Source organism: Mytilus trossulus, chromosome 3 (assembly GCF_036588685.1).
Source record: "Mytilus trossulus isolate FHL-02 chromosome 3, PNRI_Mtr1.1.1.hap1, whole genome shotgun sequence".
NCBI classification, from domain to species: Eukaryota; Metazoa; Mollusca; class Bivalvia; order Mytilida; family Mytilidae; genus Mytilus; species Mytilus trossulus.
Genome location: NC_086375.1, coordinates 18,576,555 through 18,595,141, shown reverse-complemented (window position 1 = coordinate 18,595,141; position 18,587 = coordinate 18,576,555). Strand labels below are relative to the sequence as shown.

At 32.3% G+C, this 18,587-nt stretch overlaps 1 protein-coding gene across 17 annotated transcripts in view; it reads right to left on the bottom strand.

Annotated features, from left to right (window-relative positions):
- The window catches only part of LOC134710319 (uncharacterized), a 104,588-nt gene that overhangs the window by 52,487 nt on the left and 33,514 nt on the right, over positions 1 to 18,587 (bottom strand). For all 17 annotated transcript variants that reach the window (XM_063570627.1, XM_063570629.1, XM_063570634.1 and 14 more), the window contains 7 exons: positions 18,413 to 18,587; positions 15,749 to 15,851; positions 15,158 to 15,289; positions 13,038 to 13,166; positions 12,652 to 12,720; positions 9,651 to 9,739; positions 767 to 907 (listed from right to left, as the gene is read on the bottom strand). In XM_063570627.1, coding sequence (XP_063426697.1) covers positions 767 to 907; positions 9,651 to 9,739; positions 12,652 to 12,720; positions 13,038 to 13,166; positions 15,158 to 15,289; positions 15,749 to 15,851; positions 18,413 to 18,587 — 838 coding nt within the window. The remainder of the gene's footprint in view (positions 1 to 766; positions 908 to 9,650; positions 9,740 to 12,651; positions 12,721 to 13,037; positions 13,167 to 15,157; positions 15,290 to 15,748; positions 15,852 to 18,412) is intronic.

Genomic DNA, 18,587 nt, shown 5'->3' with positions numbered 1-18,587 from the left:
AGTGGGACAGATGGACAAACAGATGAACGAACAGATGAATGAACAAACAAATGCATGAACTCACAGACCAGAAAACATAATGACCATAAATGGGGCATAAAAATTGTACCTTTGAGATCCCTAAATCTAATATTTCCAAGGAACATAACTCTTTTAGAAATAGTTCATTGAACACCATTATAAAACTTGTCTGCTATATTGCTGATATTAACCTGTAGTATAAGTTCTATAAAAATCTAGCAAAATGAGAGAGCAGATAGAGGCATACTTGACATTTCAATGTCTACCACACTTTATTGCTGAAAGGGGTCATGTAAAAACTTTTACAATAGTCAATAGTCAAGTTTGTTGCAAATTCTGTATATAATAAGACTGATTAAAGATACCAGGGTGATGTGCTACATAAATGTTTTTCGTTCATTTTTTAACATAAATAAGGCCATTGTTTTACATTTGTCATTTTGGGGCCTTTTATAGCTGACTATGCAGTATGGGCTTTGCTCATTGTTGAAAGCCGTATAGTGACCTATAGTTGTTAATTTCTGTGTCATTTAGTCTGTGGAAAGTTTTGTCTTATTGGTAATCAAACCACATTTTCTTTTTATATATAATATATAATTGTGTCTCGTTTATCATATATAGCCATATGGCAAAAGCATATTTCATTATTCATTATTATAAATGTATGTCCAATTAAGCCTTTTTAAATAGTTTCAAGCAACACTACACATATTTAAACACAATTTGAGATGCCTTTATAACTCACATGTCACTGGACCCTGATACAAAGCAGTCTCCATCACATGATACACTGTTAACTGCTGCTGTATGACCTCTGATAACCTTCCACTGGATTAATGTCTGTCTAAACCATACCCTGACAGTCTTATCATATGAGCCAGAAATACTGAAACAAATTTATGTTAGAAGTTAAAATAATGGATCAAAATAATTATGAAAAAGCTTCTGAAAAAGTTAAGTGACATTCCATGAAAGTTTTAAAAAGTTATTATATTCTTAAAAACAGCTGCGCCATGAGCGCATGATACACCTGTCGTCTTGTGTGAAAGTTTAATGCAACAATCATAAATAATTTCTGAGAAAGTTTAAAGCAATAACCATATATTGTTTTTGAGATACGGAGGGACATATGAACCCCCCCCCCTCTTTTTTTCAAAAAAACTAAATATCACTAAAATAAAATTTTGAATCATATGCAAAAAGTATACAGATCTTAAGATTAATGTAACAAAAAAGTGTGTAAAGTTTTAAGCAATAATTATAAATTGATTTTTAGATACGGAATGACATGTAAAAATACCCTCCCCCTTTTTTACAAAATACTAAATAACTGAAAAATGAAATTTTAATTCATCACCAAAAAGTATACAGGTCTTTAGATTAATATAACAAAGAAGTGTGTAAAGTTTTAAGCAATAATCATAAATCGTTTTTGAAATACGGCGCGACATGTAAAAAAAACCCTCCCCCTTTTTTACAAAATACTCAATAACTCAAAAATTAAATTTTGAATCATCACCAAAAAGAATACAGATCTTAAAATTAATATAACTAAAAAGTGTGTAAAGTTTTAGGCAATAATCAAAAAATGGTTTTTGATATACAGTGCGACATGTGAAAAAAACACCCCCCTGTTTTAGTTACAAAGTGCCATAACTCAAAAAGTTTTAATCTTGTTTTCACCAAAAAGTATACAGATCATTTGACCATCATAAGAAACAACTATAATAAGTTTCATTAAATTTGGATAAGTCGTTCTCAAGTTACGGCGCGACATATTTACGCCGGACAGACGGACAGACAGACGGACGGACACCAGACATTTGTATAACATAATACGTCCCGTCAAAATTTTGACGGGCGTACAAAAACTTAAGCCCTATCTTACTGGTAACTAGAGGTTCAAAAGTGCCGGTGTCGCTCATCTTGGTCTATGTGGATATTGAATGAAGGACATTGTAGACTATATTCATGACAAAAATCTATGTTTGGTTGATCTTGTATTACTGATCATTTAAACTGTTTAGACTCTCTGTATTTTTTTTTTTGCTCAAAACACAAAAGAGGGTACAAGTATGTGTCCATAATACAAAGATGCCCCACTTGCATTATCATTTTCTATGTTCAGTTGACCATGAAATTTTGGTCAAAATTTAACTTTGGCATTAGAATTAAAAAGATCATATTACAGGGAACATTTGTACTAAGTTTCAAGTTGAATGGACTTCAACTTCATAAAAAAAACCTGAAACAGGACAGATGGACAAAAGAATGAATGGGCACACAGACCTAAAAACATAAACATATATTTGAGACAAAACTAGAGAAAGAAATGGATGAAAATGATAAATCACTATGCGATGGTGATGTTACAATAGAAGAATGCTCAGAAGCTATTTTTAAAATGAAACTTAATAAATCTCCTGGATTAGACGGTTTAACAGTTGAATTTTATAGAAAATTTTGGGATAAATTAAAGTTCATAGTAGTAAATATTCTAAATAGTGGATATAAAGATCAAACACTTACATACTCACAGCGTACAAGTGTATTAACGCTATTATTTAAAAAAGGTGATCCATTGTCACTAAATAACTATCGTCCTATTTCTCTTTTAAATATAGACATGAAACTTCTTTCGTATGCTCTAGCACAACGATTGAAAAAAATCTTACCAAAACTGATTAAAGAAGATCAGACTGGATATGTTAAAAATAGATTTATTGGTTTTAATCTTAGACAGATACGTATACAAGATATCATTGATTTCACTGATTTATACAAAATTGAGGGGCTATAGTCTTTGTTGATTTTTCTAAAGCGTTTGACTCTCTAGAATGGAATTTTATGTTTTCAGTTTTAAAACATTTTGGATTTAATGATTCTTTTATAAGATGGGTTAAGACTTTATATAGTGATATTCAAACATGTGTTATGAATAATGGTTGGATATCTGATGTCTTTAAAAACACGAGGGGTATTCGCCAAGGATGTCCTTTATCTGCTTTATTATTTGTTTTATCTGTGGAAATTATGGCTTCAAGATTAAGAAGCAATACTAATTTTAAAGGTATAAAAATCAAATTAGATTGCAAAAGTCATAGTATAAAAATTTCGCAACTAGCAGATGATACTACTTTATTTTGTTGTTCTAAATATGACGTTCAAATAGCTATGAACGAAATTGAAATATTTGGTTCTTATTCAGGATTGAAATTAAATAGAAATAAAACAGAGGGGTTATGGGTAGGAAAGCTTAAATCATGTAAAGACAAAATTGAGGGAATCAACTGGAGTAATGGACCAGTTAAAACTCTTGGCATATACTTTGGGCATTGTAGGGAGGAATGTGAAAAATTAAATTGGGAAAATAAAATAGAAAAGATGAATAAATTATTTTGTTCTTGGCAAAAAAGAAATCTTATTATTTTGGGAAAAATTTTGATAATCAAAACACTAATTGTGCCCATTTTTACTTTTGTGGGATCTACCTGCATAGTTCCAGAGAAATATTTAAAAGAAATAGAAAAAAGTTGTTTTAAATTTGTTTGGGATAATAAACCAGATAAAGTAAAAAGAAATTCAATTATTGGTCCATATGAAAAGGGGGGATTAAATATGATAGATATAAGGAGTTATTTCACTGCTTTAAAAGCTAGTTGGGTAAAAAGATTAGTAAATGATTGTGAAGGAGGTTGGAAAATTATACCTCAGCACTATTTTTATAATTTTGGGTCAAATTGGTTAGTGTTTCAGACAAACAGTGGGGATAAGCCAGACGAAAGCATTGAACACATCCCAGATTTTTATAAAGATATCATAAAATGTTGGAAATTAACTGGTGGAGGTCTAACAAAAAAGCCAGATACATTTACAGATATAAGAAAACAAATATTATGGAACAATAAATTTATTAAATTTGAAAATAAAGCTATATTTTTCAAAAACTGGATTAAAAGCGATCTTATTTATGTAAATGATATCATAGATGAAAAAGGCTGTATTTCTCAAGACATCATTTTAAATAAACTAAAAAATAAATCAAACTGGATAGCTGAAATTAATTTAGTAAAGAGATCAATACCAAAAGATTGGGCAGTAATTTTAAAATCGGAAAACTCTATAAAAAGTATTGTTAATATAAAAAGAAACCAATTTATATTGGAAGGTTTACCTATAAAATTAGAATCACTATCGAATAAACTTTTATACAAGTCTCCTATAAATAAAAAATTTGAACCAGCTATTGGACCAAAAAAATGGCTACGTATATTTAATATAGATGATGTGTTATATCAAAACAATTTAAACATTTTTTTATTCAGATATTTAAAAGAAAATAAACTTAAAATTTTCAGATGGAAATTACTACAACATATTCTACCTACAAAGAAACTTTTATGCAGGTGGAAAATTGTAACCAATAGCTCTTGTAATTTTTGTACACAGGAAGAGGATTATGATCACTTCTTTATACTGTGTCCGTATTTAAAACCTTTTTGGAATAAAATAGATCAAGTTTTAAAGAACAGTAAAATAATGTTTAAGATAAAACTAAGACACTTGGTATTTGGATATAAAACTTCTGACGAAGAATATTTTGACTTTAACTATTTTTTAACAATTGTTGGTTTTTCAATTTACAAAGCCTATTACATATCTGATCAAAAGACGAAAAATGTCAATGTTTTCTCAATTTTTCTAAATGAGTTCAATAGAAGAGTATGTTCGAAAATTAAAAGTAATTTTTTAGCAACTATTAGAAAACATATGAATAGTCATACTAAGTGATATTATTTAATATATATTTGATATACAAATGTAATATGTATTTTACAACTATTCACTACCCTGAGTGATTAGTCGATTGTAACAGGGAACATCAGGAGGAGCTTGGACTCCTGAAGGATATTGTAACAAGCCAATATTTGAAATAAATATTATATTATGTTGTTAAAAGAAAAAAACAAAAACATAAACAGGACAGATGGACAAAAGAATGAATGGGCACACAGACCTAAACACATAAACAGGACAGATGGACAAAAGAATGAATGGGCACACAGACCTAAAAACATAAACAGGACAGATGGACAAAAGAATGAATGGGCACACAGACCTAAAAACATAAACAGGACAGATGGACAAAAGAATGAATGGGCACACAGATCTAAAAACATAAACAGGACAGATGGACAAAAGAATGAATGGGCACACAGACCTAAAACATAAACAGGACAGATGGACAAAAGAATGAATGGGCACACAGACCTAAAAACATAAACAGGACAGATGGACAAAAGAATGAATGGGCACTCAGACAAGGTCATAAGAGAGCAAGGAGTCATCAGACAAGGTCATAAGAAGGCAAAGAGTCATCAGACAAGGTCATAAGAAGGCAAAGAGTCATCAGACAAGGTCATAAGAAGGCAAAGATTCATCAGACAAGGTCATTAGAAGGCAAAGAGTCATCAGACAAGGTCATAAGAGGGCAAGGAGTCATCAGACAAGGTCATAAGAGGGCAAGGAGTCATCAGACAAGGTGTGCGATATTGTTTCTTAATTATAGATCTTGTTTCTGTCAATCGTTTTGGCTTATTAAAGTTTCTATCTATCTATCATAATTTTTAAGATACAACGCAGGTAAGCAAAAACTTGGTAAAAGTCCTCAACAAATGGCAATAACTGGAAACTAGAGGCTCTAAAGAGCCTGTGTCGCTCACCTTGGTATATGTGAATTAAACAAAGGAAGCAGACAGTTCTTGACAAAATTGTGTTTAGGTGATTGTGATGTGTTTGTACATCTTACTTTACTGAACATTCTTGCTGCTTACAATTATCTCTATCTATAATGAACTTGTCCGTGCAATTTCAGTGGAAAATGTTAGTAAAAATTTACAAAGTTTATGAAAATTTTAAAAATTCCTAAAGGGGTCAACTGACCATTTTGGTCATGTTGACTTATTTGTAAATCTTAAATTGCTGTACATTATTGCTGTTTACAGTTTTTCTCTATCTATAATAATATTCAAGATAATAACCCAAAACAGCAAAATTTCCTTAAAATAAACAATTTAGGGGCAGCAACCTAACAAGGAGTTGTCCGATTCATCTAAAAGTTTCAGGGCAGATAGATCTTGACCAGATAAACAATTTTACCCATTGTCAGATTTGCTCTTAATGCTTTGGTTTTTGAGTAATAACCAACAACTGCATTTAACCTCCATGTTCTATTTTTAGCTGTGGTGGCCATCTTGGTTGGTTGGTCGGGAAAAAAAACCACGAGTTTTAAACTAGATACATCAATGATGATTGTGGCTAAGTTTGGAATAATTTGGCCCAGTAGTTTCAGAGGAGAAGATTTTTGTAAAAGATCATGGAGATTTACGAAAAATGGTTAAAAATTGACTTTAAAGGGCAATAACTCCTAAAGGGGTCAACTGACCATTTTGGTCCTGTTGACTTATTTGTAAATCTTCCTTTGCTGAACATTTTTGCTGTTTACAGTTTAAATCTATCCATAATAATATTCAAGATAATATCCAAAAACAGCAACATTTCCTTCAAATTACCAATTCAGGGGCAGCAACCCAACAACGGGTTGTCCCATTCATCTTTAAATTACAGGGCAGAAAGATCTTGACCAGATAAACAATTTTACTCATTGTCAGATTTGCTCTAAATGCTTTGGTTTTTGAGTAATAACCAAAAACTGCATTTAACCTCCATGTTCTATTTTTAGCCATGGCAGCCATCTTGGATGGTTGGCCAGGTAAAAAAACACAATTTTTAAACTAGATACATAAATGATGATTGTGGCCAAGTTTGGATTAATTTGGCCCAGTAGTTTCAGAGGAGAAGATTTTTGTAAAAGATCATGGAGATTTACGAAAAAAGGTTTAAAATTGACTATAAAGGGCAATAACTCCTAAAGGGGTCAACTGACCATTTTGGTCATGTTGACTTATTTGTAAATCTTACTTTGCTGAACATTTTTGCTGTTTACAGTTTATCTCCATCTGTAATAATATTCAAGATAATAACCAAAAACAGAAAAATTTCCTTAAAATTACCAATTCAGGGGCAGCAACCCAACATTGGGTTGTCTCATTCATCTAAAAATTTCAGGGGAGATAGATCTTGACCAGATAAACAATTTTACCCCATGTCAGATTTGCTCTAAATGCTTTGGTTTTTGAGTTATAAGCCAAAAACTGCATTTTACCCCTATGTTCTATTTTTAGCCATGGTGGCCATCTTGGTTGGTTGGCCGGGTAACAAAACACAAATTTTAAACTAGATACATCAATGATGATTGTGGCCAAGTTTGGTTTAATTTGGCCCAGTAGTTTCAGAGGAGAAGATTTTTGTAAAAGTTAACGACGACGGACGACGACAGACGACAGACGCCGGACGCCAAGTGATGAGAAAAGCTCACTTGGCCTTTTGGACAGGTGAGCTAAAAAGGAGTCGACTGATAATTTCCACAAGGCAAACTTATGAGTGCAACTTGTCTTGCTGTTCATTTTTTACAATTTAAAGTTTTTCTCTTTCTATTAAAGTTTTCGTGATAATAGGCAAACAATTTAAATAAGAATGTGTCCATAGTTCACAGATGCCCCACTCTCACTATCATTTTCTATGTTCAATGGACTGTGAAATTTGGATAAAACTCTTATTTGGCTTTAAAATTAGAAACATCATAGGGTACAGATATACTTAGTTTAAAGTTGAATGGACTTCAACTTCATCCAAAACTACCTTGACCTGAAACTTTAACCTGAAGGGACAGAAGGACAAAGGAATGAACTGACAAACAAATCAACAGACCAGAAAACATAATGCCCCTCTACTATATAAATATTGTAGGTGGGGCATAAAAAAGGGAAATAACTCCCATAAGAAGTTGTCTGACAGTTTTGCTGTATATGAAAAATTGGTAAAGCTCAACCTCCTTAACATTTTTGCTCATGTCTCTTTTATTTAATTTATAACAGTTTTCAAAATAAAAGACAAAACTTGCATTTTGCCCCTATGTTCTATTTCTAACCATCTCAGCCATGGTTGGCAGTCATCAGAAACATTTTTTTAAAAGATCATAATTGCAGTCAAGTTTGTTTCAAGAATCCTTAATAATTATTTTTTTCTATTAAGGAAGGATGGTGTATAAATGCTACAATATAAATGATGGTTTCAAACTACACCTTATAAGTCTTTTTTGTCAAATTGTGATTTGCTTTAAATATTAACTAGAACACACCCACGAAATCACGGGCATATACAGCTTGTGAATTGTTATAGGATGATTTTTTTTGTAAAAGATATTATGTATAGAGAATTTCATGAAAGGTATCAAAAGCCCTCTCCCTTTTTCCAAAGTTCGATATTTTTTTCCTTTAATTATTTTCCTGTCTTAATATAGTACTGGCCTCAGACCACAAATATTTTTCTCCTTTGCTAAAATGCATCTTTTTGTAAAAGTTAAATTAAATTTAAAATTTGCACCACTTCAAACATGAAATGAATGTAACTGCTTACATATATAGACCATTATTAGTCTAATAAAATATGCTTTTAGGACAATCCATCAGTGCTTTTTCGTTGAGACCATTATCAACATGCCAATGGTAGGATATAAATCTTGTATAAATGACTAAGAAATACAAGGGCTAATTTGAGGGGTAGTTGAAGGGGTCCTGATCCAGAAATCATGGGCTTAAAAACATGAAATTCCGAGATGCAGAATTTGAAGAAATTCATATCCCCAAATAAAAAAATATATTCCTGGATCCTGTAAGGATCAATCCTCAAATCCCGAGCTTAAAAACACCCGATCCCGACGTCCTAAAAGGCCCTGCCTCCCTCTCCTACTTTGACTTCAAAATAAATTTGTATGCCCCATTCATGGTCATTATGTTTTCTAGTCTGTGAATCTGTGTGTTCTTTCGTTGGTCCGTTCGTCTGTCCTGCTTCAGGTTAAAGTTTTTGGTCGAGATAGTTTTTGATGAATTTGATGTCCAATCAACTCGAAACTGAGTGCCGATATGGCATCCGTTTACTATGGACACATTCTTGTTTCCACATTTTTAACTTATTTTAATATATATGCAACTGGTATGACCCCTTAAATAGTAAACATTTCAAAGAAAACATTAGACAGAATACAGAGAGTCTCTATATATTAAAGTAGTATAATCGTAGTTTACATGTAGATAAACGTGAAAAATAATTGTCCTCTCTAAGCAGTATAATGGGTGTGGTTCTTCTGATCTAAACACCATGATTTGGAGAATGCTCTGATTGGCTTATTTATTTTTCATTTTTGTTATCTATCATACGATAGGTTATACTTGTGCATGTTTCAAACCAGAAGTCTTATCTATCACTCAAAGTCAGTCTGGTGACGTAATCAATATACAGACTCCATTTTTGTAGTTTTCTCCAAAAATAACTCAATCTGAATAATCATAAGAATGGATGACAAATGCAACTATGCATGTTACCTATAGAACACAGAAACATGATGATTAATTTATCGTGGAAGGAAGAGAAGCGACACAGAAAATGAAGTCTTCTCGTTTAATAGTATAGATTTTTTCATTTCATATAAACCACAATTAATAACATACATATATTCTGGCCCAATATATAAGCATGAAACACAATCTGTGTGTTTAGCAAGTACTGTCCTTTTCTCAAAAGTTCGCAAATCCCACACCTGAAAAACAAAGAAATAAAATCTAAAAGGACTAGTTGGGATACTTTTATACTATCTTAGTATCTTAATCAAACTATAATTTTAAACTTTGCCATATTTCAACCTTTATGATAAGTTAGTGTGACATATTTAAAGGTTCATAAGACCAATGGGCCATTCCAGTTAATTTCTGACAAGTGGTGGGGGGATGTATCATGTACATGTATCAGAAAAAAATCCATGAAAAACCTATCAGATCTTATAATTAGGACCTATCAGATGTATAGTTTCCTTAGATGTAATTACTTTTACCTTGAATATATAATTGTACATGTCAGATGAAAAAAAACATAATTACACCGCCTAAGATATATAAAACTATCCCCCTTTTGCAGACATTAACTGGAATGGCAGAATATTTTTCGCCCTTAAAAAAGTACTTATTTAAAAGTCAATATTCAGAGGGATGCATAGAATACTTGGCCTTTAGTAATGAAAATTGATTATAATGAAATATTTTTGGCACAATGAAACTGCATTAATTAAACCATCATAGTTGTACCAATTAAATCCCATTCAAATTTAGAAGCAAAGACAACAGATCAGTTACAATAAGTGAAACTGTGAGCTACTGCTCACTGATAATACCCCCGCCCAAATACTTAATGGTAAACAGAAAGTTGTTGATTGATGATTCTGAAAATGCATCACACAGTACAGCTGACTCATATAAACCCTGACACAAAATTTCAGAAATCCTTGTAGTTCCTGCGATAGATGCAACAAAAAATATTCATGGGACGGATGGAGTGACCAATGGATGCATGGACCGGAGGACAGATAGGTGGATGGACAGACGACAGTGGTAAAACAATTAACTTTTTTAAAGTGGGATTATAACTAATGTCTTGAACATGGCAATAACAATTTAAATGGGATGAAACATGGAAAAACATATAAACGCACAATGAATGCACCAAGAGCTAGAGAACAAGACAAAAGAGCAAATTAAATTACAGAAAAAGCACAGAAAAACTTATGTAGGTGAAACAGTGATGAAACCAGTAAGTGAGGCATGGCGCTTTAACAGATCTGAAGCCTACGCAAGAAGGCACTTCTGAAACCAAGAAAAGAGAGTACAACAAGAGTGTTGCCTTCTTTACTAATCATTGATATTATGTTGATAGTCCTAAGTATAAAGCTTTATTACAACTGTCACATAAACTTAACATTAACCAAGATAGCTAAACAAAGACTAGTGAACCATGAAAATGAGGTCAAGGTCAGATGAACTATGCCAAGCAGACATGTACAGCTAACAATGCTTCCATACATTAAATATAATTGACATATTACTTATAGTTTAAGAAAAATAGACCAAAACACAAAAACTTAATACTGTGCAATGAACCTTGAAATTAAGGTCATGGTCAAATAAAACGTGCGGGACTGACATAGATCATAAAATATTTCCATACACTAAATATAGTTGACCTTTGGCATATAATATTAGATAAAAAGACAAAAACTCAAAAACTTAACTATAACCACTGAACCATGAACATGAGGTCAAGGTCAAATGACATATGCCCGCTAGACATATACACCTTACAAGCATTCCATACAACAAATATAGTAGACCTATTGAATAAAGTATAAGAAAAACCGACCAGAACACAAAAGCTTAACTATAACCACTGAACCATGAAAATGAGGTCAAGGTCAGATGACACCTGCCAGTTGGCCATGTACACCTTACAGTCCTTCCATACACCGAATATACTTGCCCTATTGCTTATAGTATCTGAGATATGGACTTGACCACCAAAACTTAACCTTGTTCACTGATCCATGAAATGAGGTCGAGATCCAATGAAGACTTTCTGACAGGAATGAGGACCTTGCAAGGTACGCACATACCAAATATAGTAATCTTATTACTTATAATAAGAGAGAATTCAACATTACAAAATATCTGAACTTTTTTTTAAGTGGTCACTGAACCATGAAAAAGAGGTCAAGGACATTGGACATGTGACTGACGGAAACTTCGTCACATGAGGCATCTATATACAAAGTATGAAGCATCCAAGTCTTCCAGCTTCTAAAATATAAAGCTTCTAAGAAGTTAGCTAACACCGCCGCCGGATCACTATCCCTATGTCGAGCTTTCTGCAACAAAAGTTGCAGGCTCGACCAAAATGAAATGCAACACATTCTGGATAGGAGCATTTCAAAATAAGATCAACTATGCTGTGTTGTTGAAACTTTTCACCTTGAACATGATTTGATGTCTTTCTTTTATTTAATACTCCTTGATATATCTCTAATGAAAGGACCAATTATTTTGTCTTCTCTTTTGTACTGGTTATTCTAGGTTTTGGTTTCAAACCTTCTTTATTTTGTATTTCCTCAACCAACCTTGCTTTTCATTTTGTTTCATAAACTCATACAAAAATAAAATTGAGAATGGAAATGGGGAATATGTCAAAGAGACAACAACCTGACCATATAGAAGACAACATCAGAAGGTCACCAACAGGTCTTCAATGCAGCGAGAAATTCCCGCACCTGGAGGGGTCCTTTACCTGGCCCCTAAACGAATATATATACTAGTTCAGTGATAATGAACATCATACTAAACACCAAATTGTACACAAGAAACTAAAATTAAAAATAATTCAAGACTAACAAAGGCCAGAGGCTCCTGACTTGGGACAGGCACAAAAATGTGGCGGAGTTAAACATGTTTATGAGATCTCATCCCTCCCCCTATACCTCTAGCCAATGCAGAAAAGTAAACACATAATAATACCCACATTAAAATTAAGTTCAAGAGAATTCCGAGTCTGATGTCAGAAGATTTAACTAAAAAGACTTTATATTCCATTTGATGATCATATATTGTATATTTCTGTTGTATATGTACTTACAATGATGGTTGTATCCCATGATCCTGTAAGTAGTGTATTGCCCTCAAACTGTAAACATCTAATACCTCCCTAAGAAGTCAAAAAATATTGATTAACAGCTGACAATGAAAAGTACAATAACAAAAGCTTTTTGCCAAAACAGTAAAAAAAAAATACTATATATAATAATATTTTTTTTATCAATCATACTTTAGACTTTTTGTATTGGAAAATATGAATTATCTTTCAGTTATAATAATTGGCTTTCAGTAATACAAGTACTCTTAGATTGGTACTTTTTATTTCCATTGGTTCTGTCTATTATCTTTCAATGCAGAACTATGGCTACATGGTTTATAACAAACTTTAGATTAGACATTAAAGTTACACCGTAAAATAAAAGTTACCTTGTGGCCATAAAATTTGTGAATGCTTTTGCCACTTCTGATGTCCCATAACCTGACGGTCCTATCTAAACCTGCTGATATAAGTCTCTTCTTGTCAAAATGTACACATAAAATGGAATTCAAATGACCCTGTAAAAAGATTTAAAATTGAGGATGGAAATTGGGAATGTGCTAAAGAGACAACAACCCAACCATAGAGCAGACAACAGCAGAAGGTCACCAACAGGTCTTCAATGCAAACGAGAAATTCCCGCACCTGGAGGCTTCTTCAGCTGGCCCCTAAACAAATATGTACTAGTTCAGTGATAATGAATACCATACTCCAAATTGTATCTACTATTGGGAAACACTATATTAATTAACATTTGGTAAACAGTCTTTTAAACTGTACATCTGGTGAAAAACTTTCAACTGATATCAAAACGAAGTTGGTATGAAGCACAAGAATTAATAGCTCTTGTCTATTCTCCCCCTAGTTTCAACAGCATGCTTTTTTTGGATATTTTGGTTCACTATGGAATATTCTACTGTAGAACTTCATTATAAGTATGTATGAAAATATCATGTTCTTGGGGTTCTAAACTCTGACAATTATACTCATCAACTGAGTAGTTCTTTTTATATGATACATGAACCTTCAGATTTTAACCCTAGTACATAGATTTTTTTGTTCAGACATAGATGATGCCCTCACCTTCATATATCATTATCACAAGACATAACTGAAGAACATAACTTATGATGTCATATCTGATTTTTACATTGGATGTGACCTTGAGTGGTCATACCAATCTTATGCAGCTTCAGAAACAGACAATCAACAAAGAGCAATATAAAATTCTATGTTTAATTAGTTAGAAGATAAAACAACCTTTGCCATATTCAATACATTTCAATATTACCCAAGTTGTATGACAACTGTATTGCTAGTTTTAGTTAATTACAGTGGCCATGTTATTTCACAGAATTAATAGATATATTTAATTTTATTTGTTTTCATTTTTCTGAAAGTGTAAATACAAGAGTGCACACACTGAAATGTCTCGCCTTCTTTACTAATTATTGATCTTATGTTGATAGTCCTAAGTATAAAGCTTTCTTAAAAACTGTCACATAAACTTAACATTAACCAAGATAACTACACAAAGACCAATGAACCATGAAAATGAGGTCAAGGTCAGATGACCCATGCCAGGCAGACATGTACAGCTAACAATGCTTCCATACAACAAATAAAGTTACTTATAGTTTAAGAAAAATAAACCAAAACACAAAAACTAAACACTGAGCAATGAACTGTGAAAATGAGGTTGAGGTCAAATAAAACCTGTGCGACTAACATATAGATCATAAAATATTTCCATACACCAAACATAGTTGACCTATGGCATATAGTATAAGATAAAAAGACCAAAACTCAAAAACTTAACTTTGACCACTCAACCATTAAAATGAGGTCAAGGTCAGATGACATCTGCCCGCTAGAAATGTACACCTTACAATCATTCCATACAAAAAATATAGTATACCTATTGCATTAAGTATGAAAAAAACAGACCAAAACACAAAAACTTAACTATAACCACTGAACCATGAAGATGAGGTCAATGTCAGATGACACCTGCCAGTTGGACATGTACACCTTACAGTCCTTCCATACACCGAATATACTAGCCCTATTGCTTATAGTATCTGAGATATGGACTTGACCATCAAAACTTAACCTTGTTCACTGATCCATGACATGAGGTTGAGGTCACGTGAAAACTGTCTGACCGGCATGAGGACCTTGCAAGCTACGCACATACCAAAAATAGTTATCCTATTACTTATAATAAGAGAGAATTCAATATACCAAAAATTATGATTTTTTTTTTCAAGTGGTCACTGAAACATGAAAATGCGGTCAAGGACATTCGACATGTGACTGACAGAATCTTTGTAACATGAGGCATCTATATACAAAGTAAGAAGCATCCAGGTCTTCAACCTTCTAAAATATATAGCTTTTAAAAAGTGAGCTGACGCCGCTGCTGCCGCCGCTGGATCACTATCCCTATGTCAAGCTTTCTGCAACAAAAGTTGCAGGCTTGACAAAAACACATTAATCACTAATTTACCTGTAACCTCCTAACTCGTTTGACACTTTTCACAATACCCATGTATCTTGGCATCTCAAAAGGTCTAGGTGTTTTATCATCAGTATCTTCCATTTGTCTCCACTCTAACTTCATACTTGGCATTGATTTACCCTAAATAAATTGATGATATATTCAATAAAAGATCTCAACTTTTCAAGATTTTTGTGTACAAAATTCACCGAATAAACTGTGACTTTTAAAGATGGAATAATGACAATCAAAGTGGTGTTTTTTGTATATAGTGATTATGTGTAATGAAATATAACATTATACTTTTTTTCTTTTTCATCAAATCAGTTCTGGTAATCCTACATTGCTCACTAAGTATCTATGCATTATACATAATCTTGATTCAATCCAAGTTTTAAGAGTATATTTTACAATTTTAAGTCACATTGCACCTAACTAGTTGCACTCTCCCCCATTTCCCTAACAAAATTTTGTGGAATTTTTGTTTTATGACATGTTAAGTAAGTAAATGTTATTATAATACCCTGAGACCTTTCATTGAAAGTCAAAAAATCTTCTTGGAGAAAGTGAATTGGTATGTTTAATGAATAAATACATTACCAGTATGTCTCTTGCTTGTATTAAATCAGTTCTAATGTCAAATGCTGTTTCATCTGTTTTCTTCTCTGTGTCACCATTTCTCATTTGGTCAGGTACAAATGTACTAAAATATAAAGTAAACTGCTTCTGAGAAAAAAGTCATACTAAATATTTTTACTCATTTATGAACCTGAACAAAAATAACAATAGTAAAGGGTTGTACTCAGATTGGAACTGCTAAAGAAACAGAAAATTTTCCTTGTACAATAAGTACTGTTAAATTTCAAACTACCAGTAAACAGGAAGTAACTGGACAGCTAATATAATAATTGCTTTTCTCAACAATTCAACATTATGGTGCTGCAGACTAAATCTGAAATAATTCCCTTCAATTAGAATGAGGTAAACACTAAACAACAAGCTATAAAGGGCCCCAAAATTATTAGTGGAACAGGAAAACCAACGGTCTAACCCCTACATCTTGCATTCTGTGAATTTCATCACAGGCAAGACAATTCTGATCGTCATCTCATGTATAACAACTGTTATAGCTGTTTTACCCTACTTTTGGAGTTTTTGTCTACATAGAAAATTGTTGACAGACAATGCAGATAGACAAGAGAAAGCTTTAGGTCACCAGAATCCTCTAGCTTAGCATAACCTATAATTTATTATAGCTGCCTTTCCATCATCTTATGGGAAGGTTAGTTACTGACTCTATGGGCAAGGTTAGTTATTGACTGAACACAAGGTTAGTTACTAGCTCTATTGGCAAGAATAGTAACTGACTCTAAAGGCAAGGTCAGATCCTGGCTACATGAGAAGGTTAGTTACTGACTCTATGGGCAAGGTTAGTTACCAGCTCCATGGGCAAGGTTAGTTCCTGACTGAACACAAGGTTAGTTACTGACTGAACACAAGGTTAGTTACTAGCTCTATTGGCAAGAATAGTAACTGACTCTGAAGGCAAGGTCAGATCCTGGCTACATGAGAAGGTTAGTTACTGACTCTATGGGCAAGGTTAGTTACTGACTGAACACACATGGTTAGTTATTGACTGAACACACAAGGTAAGTTATTGACTGAACACACAAGGTAAGTTACTGACTGAACACAAGGTTAGTTACTAGCTCTATTGGCAAGAATAGTAACTGACTCTAGAGGCAAGGTCAGATCCTGGCTACATGAGAAGGTTAGTTACTGATTCTATGGGCAAGGTAAGTTAAAAAATGATTTCTAGCAAACAGAAACACCTTAATATTTTCAAAATCAGAAATAAGACTATGTATCTTCATTTTGTTATTTGAAAGAAACATATCATTTAGCCATCATCTTATTGACAACTGATTTAATAACTGTATTTTGTGAAACCACACACAATGATAAAATCAATTTTCAAAAAAAGAAATACAAATTATTATTTAATTATAATTAGAGTTTTGATTGTTTTATTGGTTTTCCTATTTGCATCATGATTTATCATTAATATGTTTTGACAAAATGTATTTTGAATAACAAGGAAACATATTTTCTACATAAATCAGAAGACATGAAGTTAAGTCTGTCTAGTCAATATTGATGAAGTTATAAAAGAAAACATTTAGTTTAACCACAGACATAATAATTTGTTTAAATAATTTCACTTTCAAATTATTCTAAAAATTCAAAAAAAAACCTGTCTTGAATTTGATTTGTTCCTGACAGCAGAAAACCAACCAATCAATCATTTTCAAAATATTCGCTTCATCGAAATGGATGCAAAATTCATGTGACAGGTACAAAATATTTCCAATATAGTCCACACCTGTTTCTCAAAATAACATGTGTTTAACCACAATAGGAAACGATCAAATAAAGAACAAGGAAAGTCATTTTATAATGAACATCAATTAACAACTAAAATCTTACATAATTGTACTTCACATGATCATACAATGTTCTCATATTGTCTAATCAGAACTTATGTCATTTTTTTGTACTTTTATGGGCTAAAATTTTAGCGATCAAAACTAAATTGCCTGAATATGTCAATTTATAGATCCAAAAATCTAAATTTAAATTTGTTATTAAGACAATTACATAAACCAACTGAAAAAGACTTTACATAATCCAAATATTAATATTAAAAAAAAATTAAAAATATGCTAACGAGGACTACCAGAAAAGTTACAGAATCAACTATAAGCAGGGTAAATTCAGCTGTTAGTATATACAGAGTTATATCAAAATGTGGTCTTGCAAAAGAATTGTTTTTATATATAAAGCAACATTTCAGTAATAACTTAAAAGTGACTGGAATGCCTATCTAATAAATAATTCAATCTGATGATATTCTTATATGTTACAAAGTGGTCACACAGAAGTAAATTGCCTGCATAACTAATCATAATTGATTTTTTGCTTCTTCGAGTCATGAATATAAATCAAGGCTCTTCTACAAGTAATCACATAATTCTTACATTATCATTGATCCATGAAAATGCAGTCAAGGTCAGATGAACTCTTCTTGCAATTTTAATCCATAGACTAAGTATAGTTGATGTATTACTAAAATAGTATTTTATAAACAGACAATTTTTTATATAAATTTTATCAAAAATATCATGTTGTTGGACAAAGTATACATGTGTGATGTATAAATATAAATGGGAAAAAGTGTGGATCAGAATAATACGATCAACATACTTTTCTGTGGTCTTCCTCTTCTTTTTTGACTCTTTTTCTAGTTTTTCTTTCTTTCCTCTTTCTTTCCAAGCTTTCCTTGCCTTGACTTGTTGCTGTGTTCTCTCTATATCTTGTAGCCTCGCTTGGTTAATTAATGGTCTCAGTTTTTTCCAATATGATGAGGATCTTGTTTTTT